Source organism: Acanthopagrus latus, chromosome 13 (genome assembly GCF_904848185.1).
Source record: "Acanthopagrus latus isolate v.2019 chromosome 13, fAcaLat1.1, whole genome shotgun sequence".
NCBI lineage: Eukaryota > Metazoa > Chordata > Actinopteri > Spariformes > Sparidae > Acanthopagrus > Acanthopagrus latus.
In genome coordinates this window covers 3,817,651-3,832,598 of record NC_051051.1, presented here as the reverse complement: position 1 = coordinate 3,832,598, position 14,948 = coordinate 3,817,651, and the positions used below count along the sequence as shown (strand labels likewise).

The 14,948-nt window shown below is 45.7% G+C and overlaps 1 protein-coding gene across 2 annotated transcripts in view; it reads right to left on the bottom strand.

Moving 5' to 3' along the window:
- Nucleotides 1-14,459, bottom strand: part of LOC119030856 (transmembrane protein 211) — a 93,359-nt gene extending 78,900 nt beyond the window's left edge. For both annotated transcript variants that reach the window (XR_005078438.1, XM_037118778.1), the window contains exon 1: nucleotides 12,374-14,459. Coding sequence is in view for 1 of the 2 variants with exons in the window: in XM_037118778.1 (XP_036974673.1) it covers nucleotides 12,374-12,751 (378 nt within the window). In the remaining variant the exon portion in view is untranslated. The remainder of the gene's footprint in view (nucleotides 1-12,373) is intronic.
- Between the last annotated feature and the right edge of the window lie 489 nt (nucleotides 14,460-14,948).

Below are 14,948 nucleotides of genomic sequence, written 5' to 3'. Positions count from 1 at the left end.
TTTCTTGTTAAAAAAGTAAAATATTTAAAATATTTACACGTGATGAAGGTTTAATGCACCTATACAAGCATGTGTACATGTCATGTTTGAATATTAAATTAAACGTCTGTTTCCAATAGATTACCTCCAAAAACAGCTTTGTGCTAAGCTAGGCTAACGAACCTCTGAGACTGAGGACACGTTTTCTGGAGTCTGTTGCAGCAATGCATGCTGGGAAGCTTTACCGACACATTCACCTCATTCATCTGCGGTCACACTCTTGACACAAACATATCTCCTTCCAAGAATGGCAAATTAAGATTTCCCAGCTCATTTTAAGCTGCGAACATGTTAACTTGGATTAATTTAACCACATCTGAGCGACACTGCTGTCATTTATTTCGACACGCATGTGGAAAATGACATGTTATTTCATGACGGAGACGTCGAGATCAACCAACTGTGTCACTGTGTGTTGATTTAAAGGACAGAGATGAGTTAAAGACTCAGAAAATCAATTAATCTTAAAGGAAGTCCAAACGAGTCGATGACTGGATTTTAGAAAGCAGCATCTTCTGAGCAGAAAGCTACTTTCTACGATCCAGTTTGAACCGGCTGAGAAGTCCCAGACGACATTTAGCTCTTCAGTATTTTGATGTAATATTTATACCTCTTATATATTCGCATATTGGCGTTTCGATTGATGGTACAGACCTTCTCGTTTAAAACATCAGCGACACAGGGCTGAATCCTAACAGAAGGAGAACCGGGAGGGTGTCACGTGGCTCCACCTCCTCCTCCACCTCCTCCACCTGTATTAGAGGAGTTTCAGAGAGCGTGTGGGCTCCCGTCCTTCAGCTCCCGCACACTCACACACCCTCAAACAAACTCACCCAGCCCAGCTTGCTCTTGCATTTATGCATGATCTGCACTACCGCTGGTCCCAAGTGCACATTTCATAATTCATACATACTGTACTGTAGCAACTGGAAATGCTACTATATCTGCCTCCACCACTCACTCTGCTTCGTTTCATCAGCAAGTCAGACTGCTGCTCCACGCCACGCTCAGATTACAGCTTCCTCAAACCCCCCCCCCCACCGCCACCGCCACCACCTCTTGAAATGAACATATGGCTGCAGGCTGCCATTTAAGAAAAAAGTTCCACATTCACACATCTTAGTTTTGAGAGTCAGCTCACCTCTCTGGTTTTTGTCTCTGGGGTGTTTCTTTTCCCCACAAATTTAAGAAGAGAGCGGAGGATCTCCACTGGAGGGGTTAATCAGTGTGTTACCGGGTCTGGATCACGGTTGCATCAGTCTGATGAAGCATCAACCTCACGGCAGGGAGAGCATCTCGCGCATGTTAAGGAGTCGGCGCCTATCAGGTCTCGGGGAAGAGAGTGATGTAACCGGACAACAACGTGCTGCTGAGCTGCTTCATCTCACATGATGACAGTTTATCGTTACACAGTAGGTCGCTAATTAGGCTCGGTTCTGTAAATGGCTGTCGCATGCTGGGCCAACACTGATGTACGATAAGCGAGGGCAGCTTGAAGACGCATGAATCTTAAAAGCACAAAGTAACTGAGCCGCTCCTGTTTTAGAGTCGGTGCACAACAAGAGTTTCAAAAGGAAAAATTGTCAACAAGGAGCCGCCGTTCTTATTAAAGTCATTACTTACCGACCCACTAATGGGAGCAAACACAAAATGCAGGACTCGTATTCGTCTGGCCTTGGAGGGGGGGCGCGTTAGATTCATAAGCGCAAACAGTCTTAAAATGGAAAATTTTTTTAATCTGAGATGTTACTGACGCACAAATGTGTGTCTGGCTCTTGCCCGAGTCCTGCTGGGTGCTCCCACATTCATCTTCTCCGTTCAGTCGGCGCTCTCTCTGCGGAGAGGCACATTAGCACAGCGGCGTCAAACTCTTCACTGTAGCAGAGCAGGAAATTAACTTTTTATTGAGGCATATTTTCATCCTCCTAAGCTGTTTTTTTTTTTTTTTTTTTGAGTAAGAAAGAAGGTTGAAACGACTAAAGCAAAAATAAAAAAAAACCCTTAAGATGACACACGCTGCTGGCCTGAACTTCACATCTGTGGCATATTGTTCTGTGAAGATGAAGATCAGATGAAAACAAAAACAGAGAATGTTACTCAAAGGTCAGCTGAGTGGGATTCAGGAGTGGATCCATTAGCACAAATGGAATATGATGCTCATAATTATGTTTTCACGGGTTTATAATCACCTGAAATTAACAACAGGAGTGTTTTCATTACACGGAATGAGCCTTTTTGAGTGATCTTCTGCAGAGTTCGCCACGTTGCACCCTGCCATGTTTTCTACAGCAGCCCAGAGCGTCCAAACTAAAGACCGGCTCTACCTCTTTCACGTTTTAGCAGCGACAAGTATTTATTACTTGGTGAATGAATCCTCCTCACTGGACTGTTTGAAGCTGGGAAGGTGGCAGGGTCCGCCACATGTAAACAAAGTAAAACAGCATGAAACCGTGTCGTCCTTTAAGGTCAGTTTGTCTCCTGTTGATGCACAAAAACATGAACTCCAGTGCAGCAAAGTTTGGCTGCTTCCATCTCGTTTCAGTGAGCGAGGAGAAAAAGTCTTCGCCTGAAGTCAGACGGCCAAACTCCCCACAGCAAGATCAGAAAATCCGATTAGATGCTGCAATTCCCTTCTGACCCCCGAATCTAAACTTCTGAGGGGAAACGCTGGCAGCTCGTGTCCCAACCAGCGGCTAATTTTATTTTTTTTTTTCATGTCTGACATGTCTAAACTGTCTGAGAGCTTATACGAGTCAGATATTTCAAAGCAGAAATTCAGTGACATTTCCCTTTAAATAGCACAGAATAGAACTCTGCACACATGGGACTTGTGGGTTTTCTTCTCTGAAGATGAACGACGCGCTCCGGGATCCGACGGAGAAGTTGTGTTTTGGAGCTCGGATCTGGATCCCCGGGAGCTTTGTGTTTTGATGTTGCAGGATTCGTGAGAAGTGAAAAACTGGAGCAGCGTGAAACTGCACACAGACACGGCCGACTACCACAAAATAGTTGATTCCATAAAACTAGCATCTCCTCCTCTTATAAACACTTCTTTCCTGCACAGTGTCGGCTTTAAGATGTGGAGGGGAGGCGGATTTAGCGTATTAAAGGGTTATTACTGAGCTCTTTTACCTGCTGCCCCTGTGCTCTGACTACTGATGGAGGCCGGCTGCGACCGACTTCAGCGCATCGAGCCAAGTGAGCCATCATTTATGTTAAAAAATGGAGAAAGGCTCCCTGTTAAATCAATACATAAACTACCCGCAGGATCCACAGTGAAGGCAGTGGATGTGACAGCCCGCTTAACAAATGGACGGCGGCCTCCCGGAGCCCGCTGACTCAGCAGGCTGAGGGGAAACGGCGCTCGGTTCCCGCCGCCCCATCCCTCGCCGCCTCCTATCAGTCAGACGGCTCGCTGAGTCTACCTGCGAACTGCTGATCAGAGACTCTTAAATAGCACCAAAGCAAAGAGTATAATTCATAAGAGAGATAAACGTTTGCTGCTGCCAGTATTTGAGGAAACATTTCCCGTTCCGTCAGCGGAGTACATCACTTTTTGGTTTTTTTTTTGACCATCGGTGGCTTTCATCAAAGGCGAGTGTTTTGCTGCTGAGAGAGCGTCGAGTATCAGATGTAAGAAGCTGCAGAAAATGATCGCGCGCTGCAGGTAGCATCCATCCATCAACGCTGATGAGATCATAAATCCCTCTCCTCCTCAGACGGACTGATTTCCTCCTGACTTCACCGAGATGGGTATAAAATGCAGATCAACATGTCCCCCCCTCCTCCACCTCCTCCTCCTCTTCCTCATCTCTCTCCGAGGCACCTGTTCTATCCATCATCTGGACAGCTGTTCCTCTGCACATTCAATTCCTCTCCGGTGTGCAGCAGCGACCTCTTGCCCTGCTCCGCCCGTCGACACACTCACCACCGTCGAAATCCCATATCCAGGTATTTGAGAGAAAATCTACAGAGGCGACAGTTGGATTGGACCGAGGGAGGACACGCCCTGCACCACCCTTTCATTTAATCACGAGGAAACATCGAGTGGGCGGCTGTCTCAGGTCTTACAGCGGCTCAGCATTTTATTGTCGGGTCGGTGGGTCAATCTTCGCCTCCACATGTCAAAGTGTCCTCGAGCACGATCATGTTGCTCATGTTAGGAAAAACAAACGTACTACTTTAGGTCCTTAAAGGTCCAATATGGAAGAATTCTAGTTGTAAACATAAAAAAAAAAATGAACTTTATGTCATTTTTGTATTACGTCGAGGAGACATCTACTAAAGTTAGCATGCTAACCAGCTACATCTGTCCCTTTTCAAGTTAAAAGCTACCATGTTTACTGTCTGAACCTCTAGCTGCATGGCTAACTGAGCTAACCCGCTAACGGGCAGCTACGGTTAGCAGCAATTTGCATTTTTTTCTAATAATATGCATCCCCCTTCTTTTTTTTGAGTATGAACTGACAGGTGTAAAGAAGCAATGCTGTTGAGTTTGCATGTTCCCCACTCCCACGTGTTCCTCATGTACTGTGTGTATTTGTGAAATATTGTTGGATATTCGTCTGTGTGCGTCTGATGTCGATCCTCGCCGCTTTAAACTTTTCTGGCACCAAACTCCAGGAGCGAAAGCCGCGCGGTCATTAGAGTCGACCAAATTAAATGAACTACAAATCCAATATTCTCAACATTACTGGCAAACATTTTCTAAAGCCTTTTAAATTGATTACCTCCCTTCCAGGCAGTCGCTGCTTTACATTCTTCTCTAAAACAGCATGAAAATCGACTCTGCAGAGAGTTGGAGCTTTTCTTTTTCCGGAAGATGTGAACTAAACTTGTCGAGTTCGAGTGTTCGAAGACGCTCTGACATGTAAAACTTCAGAGTGAGATTACAAGAAGAAATGCGTGAATGAGCTCCTGTATGTATGTGTTTAAATACAGAATGTAATGTAATTATCATTTGAGTGTGTCTCCAAATGTTAAAATGTTTCAGGTCTATGTCTTTTACGAATGTGTATTAGATGTATTATGTATTTATCTTGTGACTGATGCAGGCTCGTGTGCAGATCGATACACAGATACATCATGTTTATGCATAAATACATCAGACAGGGTTAACTTTTACTTCCTTCTGCTCCTCTGAGACTTAAAAACACGTTTTGTTTTTTTCTTTCCCTCCTCCGGTTTCAAACAAATTCCTGTCCACACCAACAGTGTTTAAAAGAAATCAGACCCTCGGCGCTCCCCGCCCTGGCAACAACGCAACATGGCGACAGTCGCACCGGGAGCGAGGGGGCGCCGTCCCTCCTCCCCGGGGAGGTGGCGAGGTCTGGGCGGGGGTTCGCTTGGGAGTTTTATCTTGAAAAACGTATTAGGGAAACACAAACAAGTGTAGGAGATCTTTTTCATAAAGCAGATTCAGGTGCTATATAAATATAAATGCTGTGAAAGTATCAAAGTGCTCTTTGTAAGAAAATGTCATTTCTGAGTCTGAATAGTGTGAAGAAAATGATGTGTTTTCTTCCATCTCAAGGCATGTTAAGTTTTGTAGTAGACATCCAGAATGAAAGTATCCTTTAGCCTTTAAAAAAAAAAATCTTCTGATCATCAGCCGACTTGGAAGTCTCAGATGTCAGAGCGTCCTTGAAGGCACCAGCATGAAGAGCTTCAGGAACAAGTCGCTGCTTCAAACTGTATTTTTCTACATAATGTCACACCGAGAAATAAATAAATAAATAAATAAATGAATAAAAAAGCAGCTAATATTCACTGTGGTAGATTACCTTTTCTCATGCAGGTCTCAAACATCTGTTTGTTCATTTTCATTGTGTGATGACATGAACTGAAACCAGCAGCTTCATGGGTGGCAGAAGAAAATCAATGTGAAATCTGGTTGTGTTCACAACGTGAAGTTAACGGCACAATGAGTGCGGAGACACTAGCATGATCCTTTAAGTGCCTTCCACAGACAACAAGCCAGAGTATTGACGAGTGTCACATCAGCACATATATTACCGTCACGTTGTGTTACGTTACAGTCAAACACACAAGAGGTTTGTTTCTAACGGGAGGCGAGAAAAAGCAAATTATGGCTTCTGAGAGCAGGAACTAGAACCGGGATGTCATCCAAACGGCCCATTCTCACCTGAATCCATCATTGTAAACGTTCCTCTGTATACATACCGCCCACCATTAATATTGTCACCAGTCAGACGGCGGCCTTGAAGTAAACATGCACTGTATGATAATAAGCCGGCGCACCACATTTCACGCAAGACTTGCTGTCAAAGGACCAAACATCTATCTCTCTGTCCCGTCCCGGCGCCTCCTAATGCCAGTTTTTCTTCTTTTTTTTTGCTACAGGTCTATTTATGTACCTGGTATAAGTCAAGTTGATCAGACAGCCAAATACAAACCAGCACTAATATATATTCGTCAGCGTCCGAGGCCGAGTTTGTCTCATAAAGCAGACGATGTGCTTCTTCACACTGCTCTGAAATAAACCAGCCGCATGAAAGAAAAACCGCGACTCTTGACCCCCTCCAGTTGTCGCTCGCCCCCCTCTTGACCGTCGCCGTACTCTTTGCTCTCTTCTTGTTCGCAGGTAAGTGCTCGGACAACAAGAGGCGGCAGTAAAGGTCGGGTGGGGGGGGAGAAGCATAGCAAAGTGGGAAATGGGTTGGAGCTGTTCGCCGCAACACTGCAGGTGGAAGTCCCTTTTATGATATCAGCTGAAAGGAAGCGGTTTGCTCGGGGAGGGAGAATGTGGAGCGATGGCTGCTTTGTGCTCTTGCCGCTTCTTTCAGAAATCACAGTCTCTTCTTAGGGCAACAGCAGAAGGATTTTTATTGAAATGACTCACTGGGTCTACTTCTTTCTCTTTGCCTTCTAATGTCCTGCGGCATTCCCTCCCCTGAACCCTTAATTACTGCATCGGCGCTGACACGGACAGCCACTGCACATCACGTCAACGTCTCTTTTGATCGCACTCTGACGGGCGAGAGAGTCTTTTCTGTGTGCAGATCTGCATCAGTCTTTTCATCTCATTGTGTGCATGTGAGTGTATGTGTGTGTGTGTGTACGTCTCATCACTCTGAGTTGTCTAATCATACTTGTGTGTGTGTGTGTGTGTGTGTGGTGAACCTGCCTCCGTAGGAGAAAAAAAGCACCGTACACGAGGCTGGAAACAGAATGAGGTCGACGGGAGAAAGCAGCCAGACAAGTCCTGCTTTTGTCTCACATGCAAACTGGGCAGTGAACTCCCCACGGAGGGAGGGAGGGAGGGAGGGAGGGAGAGGCAGGAGCAATACAACATGTGCATTAGACCCCATAACATCATTTATAACAGGCAGACACACTTCCACACAAATGGCTTTCACCACAGAGGTTCCCCCATTAGCATTACGGGAGCGAGGCTGTGAGAGGCGGAGAGGGAGAGAGGAGCTTTACTGCCACAGTAAATCTAAGGAGCAACTCGAGTCTGCATCAAGGACGAATATGACGGCTTTCTGTTCAGTGGAGATTTCACAGCCCTCCGCGAGTCTGTTGAGCCGCCATATCTGTCACTAAGTGGACGGGAACACATTGACTCCCTGGGGAAAGTGTGTGTGTGTGTGTGTGTGTGTGTGTGTGTTCATGCACCTTCATGCCCCACGTGGCCGGCTCAGAGCAAAGACCCTTCATTCTTTCCTCATGTTGTTCAGGGAGATGAAGGCCAGACCTTGTCCATCATTCTTTTATCAGGCGGCACATGAACTGGTGGATCTGTGTGAACCCGCCGTCCTCTGAGGGCTAAACAGCCGCGTTCCTCACAAACCTCATGTTTCCTCCCCAGAGTTATTTATATTCTCTCACTGCCAAACCCCACAAGAATTGTTAAATTTGCACGACATGTTTAATTGCACGTTTTTATTACACCACCTAATCTGCAGTAAGTAGTTGGGAAATCACAATACGTGGTTCCTTAAAGGGATAGTTTGTGTTTTTTGACGTGGGGTCATATAAAGTACATATCTATAGTCGATTTGATCCGTACCGTAATCACTGATCAGCGCTGCCTCAGTTTTGGAGAAGCAGAGAGCCGCTCCAGCCAAGACGCTCTAAGTTTTTAAGTTTTTATCCAAAGCAAGCCTCTCATCCAACAACTGGGCCTCGCGCTGTGTTTCACCACTTGCAAAAGCCCAGTTGCGCTAATGCGTAGGGATACTAAGGTTCTACGGTTGAGAAAACATAGTGCCAAAAGAGAGGCAGGTCTGATCAGTGATTACTGTCGGGAACAGACCGACTATAGATATGTACTTCATATGACTTCAAAAAACACAAACTATCCCTTTAAGGTTTGATTTCAAATGTATCCAAGGCAAAATACATTTTTTAAAACACACTTCAAAAAGTACTAGAAGTGCACAACGAGCTATCAAAATAGAAACCTGAATAAAGGTAAATAGTAAACACACGTGTTATATTTCGCTGTCTTCGGATGATGTATTTGGCTCTGACTTCCAGCTTCGACGTAATTGGATTTTAAGTCTATTCTGCTGATTAACTGAAGCCTTAATCTGTTTTGGTTCATTACCTGCTCCACGCCGCAGACAAGCAACACGAGCAGTGAAACCGCTGCAACCTGCAGACCGTGATTTCATTTTACGACCTGGATAATATTCCCTAAAATACAGATTACACACTGACGTTTAAGATGCTTTAAAACTCATTTCATGAGCTGTGATGTTATATAACAGACCTGCATGTAAAATAACATGTTAACGCACACAGAAGACAGTAAAACTTGTGGCCCTAACATCCTTTTTCACTGCAGAAGTCAAAGGCAAAGACAAAAGCTGGGTCGCAGCCAGACAAAGGAATCACAAGTGAATTTCATTAAATGAGTTATCTATCTACTTTGAACTAGTTCTGGCTCACTGAGTGGTGAAATGACATTTGGAGCGTCGAGCAGACTTTCCGCACCAGTAAGTGTTCTTCATAGGTAGCTGGCAATTAGGCATGGTAAAACATCTCCCGCTGATGTCTATAATTCATCTTTTTTTAGCGCGTGTGAAAAGACAACATGGGCCGATTGTTTTGTCTCGTGTGTCAGAGGATTTCAATGGAAGCACAATCACATCCGCTTCTCTACAAGTCCACAATCTCCGCCTTGTCGCGCTGCCATTTCCAGCACAGACAGACGAAAAAAAAAAAAAAAAAAAGGCGAGGACAGACTCATTTTCCAATCAGCGTTCCTGGAGCTCGGCCACGACTCATTTAGGGCTACGAGACAACATTGACATTCGCACACATGCCACCGCCGACACAGCGAACACATACAGTTCGATCCAAGAGCACCCAGAACACACCACCTCCTGTGTGCACGCCGAGGTGTGTGTCTGATCTGCTGGCTGGTTCCCACAGAGGCCAAGCTAATCCAGCTCCAGTGTTTAGCGCTGTGAAGCAGCTGGGAGCACGTAAGCTGTTAACAAGTTCAGGTGAAAACGTTTTCTGGCAGGCGCCCTCGTTCCTCCTTCACACTTTACCTAGCGGCGGCTCGCAGTGCACCTCCTCCACTGACAGGCTCAACCTGGCAACCGCCGCCGCCATTCACACCTCCACTGACTTCCACACACACATGTACATATGCTAATATGTGTGTGTGTGTGTGTGCACAAGCAGGGTCATGAGCTACTACCACTAATACCACTACTGCTGCTGCTGCTGCTGCTGCTGCTGCTGCTGCTGCTGCTCTACATCTGCGCTGATGGGAAAAATCAAGCGACCCAGCAGGAGCGAGCAGAAGTAATACAAGGAATAATTTATGTGGAAAACCACGACGCAGAGGAGAAAATTCAAAAGCTTTCCTGTTGCAATCAGATTAAGTGTGAGTCACAGTGAAGGACCACTTTCCAACTTGTTAACAGCATTCAGGTTAAGATCCACATCACAGTTACAACTGAGAGACTGAGAAACAAGTACAGACGCCTCCTAACACTCAACGCCTTCAAGGTAACTCAGATTTAATGAACAAATTCTTGCAATTAGAAAAAAGAAACAGAAAACACAGCAATATTACTAGTATTGGAAAAAGAGGGTCCAGTATTTTATTTGTGTGTGTATAAGAAACATTTTGATACCTACTGGGGACCTACGCTGGTTAACACATTGTGGGGACCAAAGATCTAATGAGACAAAATGTAACTTCTGAGGTCCTGGTGAGGTTAAAGGTCAGACGATTGTTCTAGAAACATACTGCAGAAAAAGATGCTTCCACTGAAGTTTATTGATTTGGACAATAAAGTTTATTCTTAACCTGTGAAATAAAATAACCTGCCACCATTACATTGTCACTTGTGTTTAAAAACCACATTTGAGGGGTTGTTGCAAAAAAAAATAATGGATGCTTATGTTTATATTCTGTATGTGTATAAACAGTGAATAAAACATATCTGTTGATTTATCAGATTTTTTTAATCCCTAATGAAACCAAAATATCAAATATGCTGTAGTCCGGTGTGTCAAAACAAAGTCCCCACAAGGATAGCTGTACAAACACGCGCCAGCCTACAGCACCGTCCTCCTGAGCGCCAGCAGCTCTGGATGGCAGCTCGGTCCAAGAAAAAGCTTCTGACAACATGAAGCGACGACAGAGGAGCCCACAGAAACTACAGCACAAGTAGGCCAGCCTCTAAGGGAGCCTCCTCCTCCTCCTCCTCCTCCTCCTCCTCCTCCTCTGTCCTGTCCTCACCCTGCTCTGGTTCACTCTCACAGCCTCCGCAGAGCTCCGGCTTGTCTTCCTCAGACTCCACCTCCCCGATGGAGACCGCAGAGCTCCACACGCGCTGATCGTCTCTCACCATCCCGTGTCGTAGCCCGAGCTGAGCACACATGCTGAAGTGAAGTGCACAGGCTTTTGTTTTTCGTGTGTGCAGGTTGTTGACAAGTCGAAAACAGACGGCATCAGCAAAAAAAACCCCAAAACGGTGTGCACATCAGTGAGGAGTGGTGGAGTAATAAAGTGGCTCTGATGAAAACTTAATGGCCCCCTTCACCTTTATTAATGGCTGTGGGAGCCGGGATCGTGCGCTCTGGGTTCACCGCCGTAATAACAAGTGTGGCTCCGCGCGCTCGCTAACACACTGAGAGGAGGAAGAGACACTAATCGACTCTCTGACAACCGGCTAACTAACTGCTGATTTCAGCCAAATTAGCTAAACGCGTCACAGTCTCAGTCCTGCGCACAGAAATCCAGGCGCCGCATTCTTCCCCTCTTTGCGCCACAATTACACAAGCAGCCACTTATTAATATCTCCCTTTCAAATGCTAATTCCCTTCATACATAAATCATAACTCCAGAGGTGACTCGCTCACTGTAGCAGCCTTCCTTCTGTCGGGGGGGTCCAAACAGCCTGTGGTGAGGAGGAAATCATCCCTACTTACATGAATAGTGAGCACCAGCAGACACAAGTCTCCCAACAAGGCCGACTGTTTTCTGCTCTAACAAGCATTCAGACTCTCCAAAGCAGAGCGTCTCCATCACTTCCCACAACTTTCCCCCCCGAGTCAAGCTGATCCATCAAACTCTCAACCCTCCATTTTCCTGAGTGTGATTGTCGTTGGATGTAACTGCGCAGGTGTTTCCACCGCAGGTGGGGAGATTGAATTGTGAGGTCCGAAGAGCTCACACACTCCCTGACCGGGTTCAATCTGACAAAAGAAAAAAAATAAAAGGGTGGAAATTGAAATCCCTGCTTGGTTGGTGTGTGTGTGTGGGGGGGTTCTGATCGGTGGAGGAGGGCCCCGCCAAGCCCGGTGCCACTTTCACAGCTTTGATGTGTGTCTGCCATGCTGTGCTGCAGATGCTGCTCTGTGTGATCCCACGCACTGGATCAATGAATCACTTCTCCCACAGCACCGGTCCAAATGTGTGTGGTTCTGTTTTTGGGGAGGGAGGAGGTGAAAACCTGAGGACGCGCCTGGTCGTGTCAGTGGACCCGGAGGCCCTGCAGCTTCTGTCACCTGGATTTCTTAAATATGTGGACAATCGAATGAGGTTCTGCAAACAGGACGGATTAATGAGCGTCACGGGTCACCTGAGTGGAAATTTGCACAATCAGCTTCTTTGATTGAACGTCTCTAATCAGGAGCAGTTTTCTCATCAGGTGTAATTTTCTTTGATTAAACGCAGTAATTAGACTTTGGAAGCTGAATTATTTGTTGGTTTTTTTTTTTTGCTCTTTTCATTCTGGATCACCTCCACCCACATGTGGCTGACGTGTGTGTGTGTGTGTGTGTGTGTGTGTGTGTGTGTGTGTGTGTGTGTGTGTGTGTGTGTGTGTGGTGACCCTACCTGCCAGGAGCTGGAGGGGATCTCTGCGAATTTGCCCAGTCCCCCGAAGGTGTAGCACCGGTACATGTGGTCCAGAGACTCCGAGCAGTGCCACAGCAAGCCGAAGCTGACGGAGTCCTTGTTGTTGTTGTGGTGGTGGTGCTGGTGGTGCTGGTTCTGCTGGTGGTGGCTGTTCCTCAGCTGGTCCTTAACAATCCAGGCAGGAGAGATGAAGCTGAAGCTGCACACGGCGACCAGAGCGGAGGAGAGGAGCACCCAGAAGCAGCCCACACAGCTGAACATGGTGGCAGCGTGGGGCACAGAGCCCGGAGACAGACCCAGCTCGAACCCAAACCCGGCTTCTTCTTCTTTCTTCTCCCGGCCCAGGAGCGAATGCATTTGTGAGCTCACACCTTCAAGAGCAGGACTTCAACTTGCAGCCCCTCTGACATCAGCGCGTAAATCACTGGACATCCACAGGGGCAGCGTCCAGAACAACATCCGCTCCGGACCGACAGAACCCACTCTGAACACGTCCAACACACATGAGCCGGGAGGAGGGAGGAGGAGGGAGGAGGAGGGAGGAGGGACGGCGGCGCAGACCAGAGTCAAGTCACCCGCGTCTCCACGCAGCCTGGAGACGAGCCCAGATGTGACACGAGATGTTTGTCACACCCAAACCCGGGTGCGCTGCTGTCATATCAGAGCAGGTGGAGGAGCAGGTGGAGGAGCAGGTTCCGCTCAGACCCACCAGAACACACACGAACCGTCCTGGAGCCGCTCAGCTCAGCTCTGCTCCCGTCCGAACACTCTCTGCCTCCGCACGGACCGCAGCGGCTCCGCGTCTGTGCGTCTGGACACCGTCAAGCTGGAGACGGTTAAGGTGTTTACTTCCGGCTGTTATTTTCAAAGTAAAGCTCTCAGAGAGGAGGCGCTGCGTTCACCTACGAGCCTCGACAGCTGAACGAGGAGTGTGTTTTAAAATAGTTATAAGTGCAGTGAGCATATATTAATGTGTGATGACGCTTTATGAAGTCTGACAGAATTATTCTCATTAGGTTATCACTATAAATGTTGAGTCATAATTGTGACTTTTCAACTAATTATGATTTTCAAATAATTGACTTTTTGATTAATAAGTATGATCTATTAACTAATAATTGACCTTTTAACTAATACTTATTACTTTTCACTCTATTTGTGATGTTTTAATTAATAATCATGACTTTTTCACTGATAATTAACATTAAAATTTGATTATTACTTTTAATGTTCAAAAATATGCATTTTTTAACTAATATTTGACTTTTTAGCTAATAATCATGCCTTTTTATCTCACGAGGTTTACTCTCCATTTCATCAGTCTGAAGTTTTAATCACACTCTGAATTATTTCTGAGCAGATTTTGAATTATGACTGACCACGACATTTTATGTCATCAAGCCTGGTTTTCCTCTTTAACGTCTTTATACAATTAGTTTATCACAATGAAATCAGCGGTGTACCAATTTAAAATAGAATACACTTGATATCACTGAAACAAATTTTGATAGACTGCATACTAAATCAACAGGAACAACAACTTTGTAATTATGTGATCACTCTATAAAGCCTGGTGAGATTTTTACAGACGTAATTCATCGATGTGTAGGCCTGCACTTCCACAAGCTTACATAGAAGAATATAATCAGATGGATGAAAAAACGTCTTCATGTATTTTGGGTGTCATTAAATGATATTGCATTGTGTAATAATATATTACACCTTTGTCAACACCGGCAAGTTTAAACACGATGATAACAAATTATCCAGGTGGACCAGCAGGTTCTGACACCCGCCCACAACAACACCACCTTCAGCACGTAATGAGACTTGCTCAGGAATCTGGAGAATGCAACAGTGAACACTGACAGTCTGGTCAAGTATGTAATTGGTGGGAAATGTGTTTTTACTCCAGGCTTGTGGTCAGAAACCCAACTTGTTATTTAACCATGCTTTTATTGTGAAAACCACATGTACGCTTCCTGTGTTTTGCGTGCTGACTCTGTTTACCTTGACAGAACAGGCTTCAGGTAGAGATCTAAACGCACCTTTCACCTTCTCAGCGCCCAGTGTCCAGTGATGAAGACAGAAAGAAACACGGTGGTGATAAAAAACAGTATATGACTTTATTCATTAAACGTTTTTAATCTCACTTTAATACTGTCCGCCAAACAAAACACTTTTTCTTTTTCAGCATCAACATGTACAAGTTTAAAGTCATTACTGGTGCGTTCACGGCCGCACGGACACGAGAGAGAGCGTTCAGCGTCTCAGCCAATCAGAGCTCGGGGACAGGGACCCCCGTTAGTGTCGAGGTGGGCGTTGCCTCTGCACGTGCAGGTGAGCCTCGGTCTGAGCTCGTGAGGCTTCAAACAGGATGTAGCATTGTTGCTAATTAGCATGAACATGATTTCTCCTTAAAATACGCACTTTTTAAAAATTAAATGAACGATAATTCAAGTTTTTAAGTTATGTTGAACGATGTGAGCTGATGTTACACGTCACACAGCGGGAGTCGACTACAACACTGACACCTGAATCCAGGATTTAAATG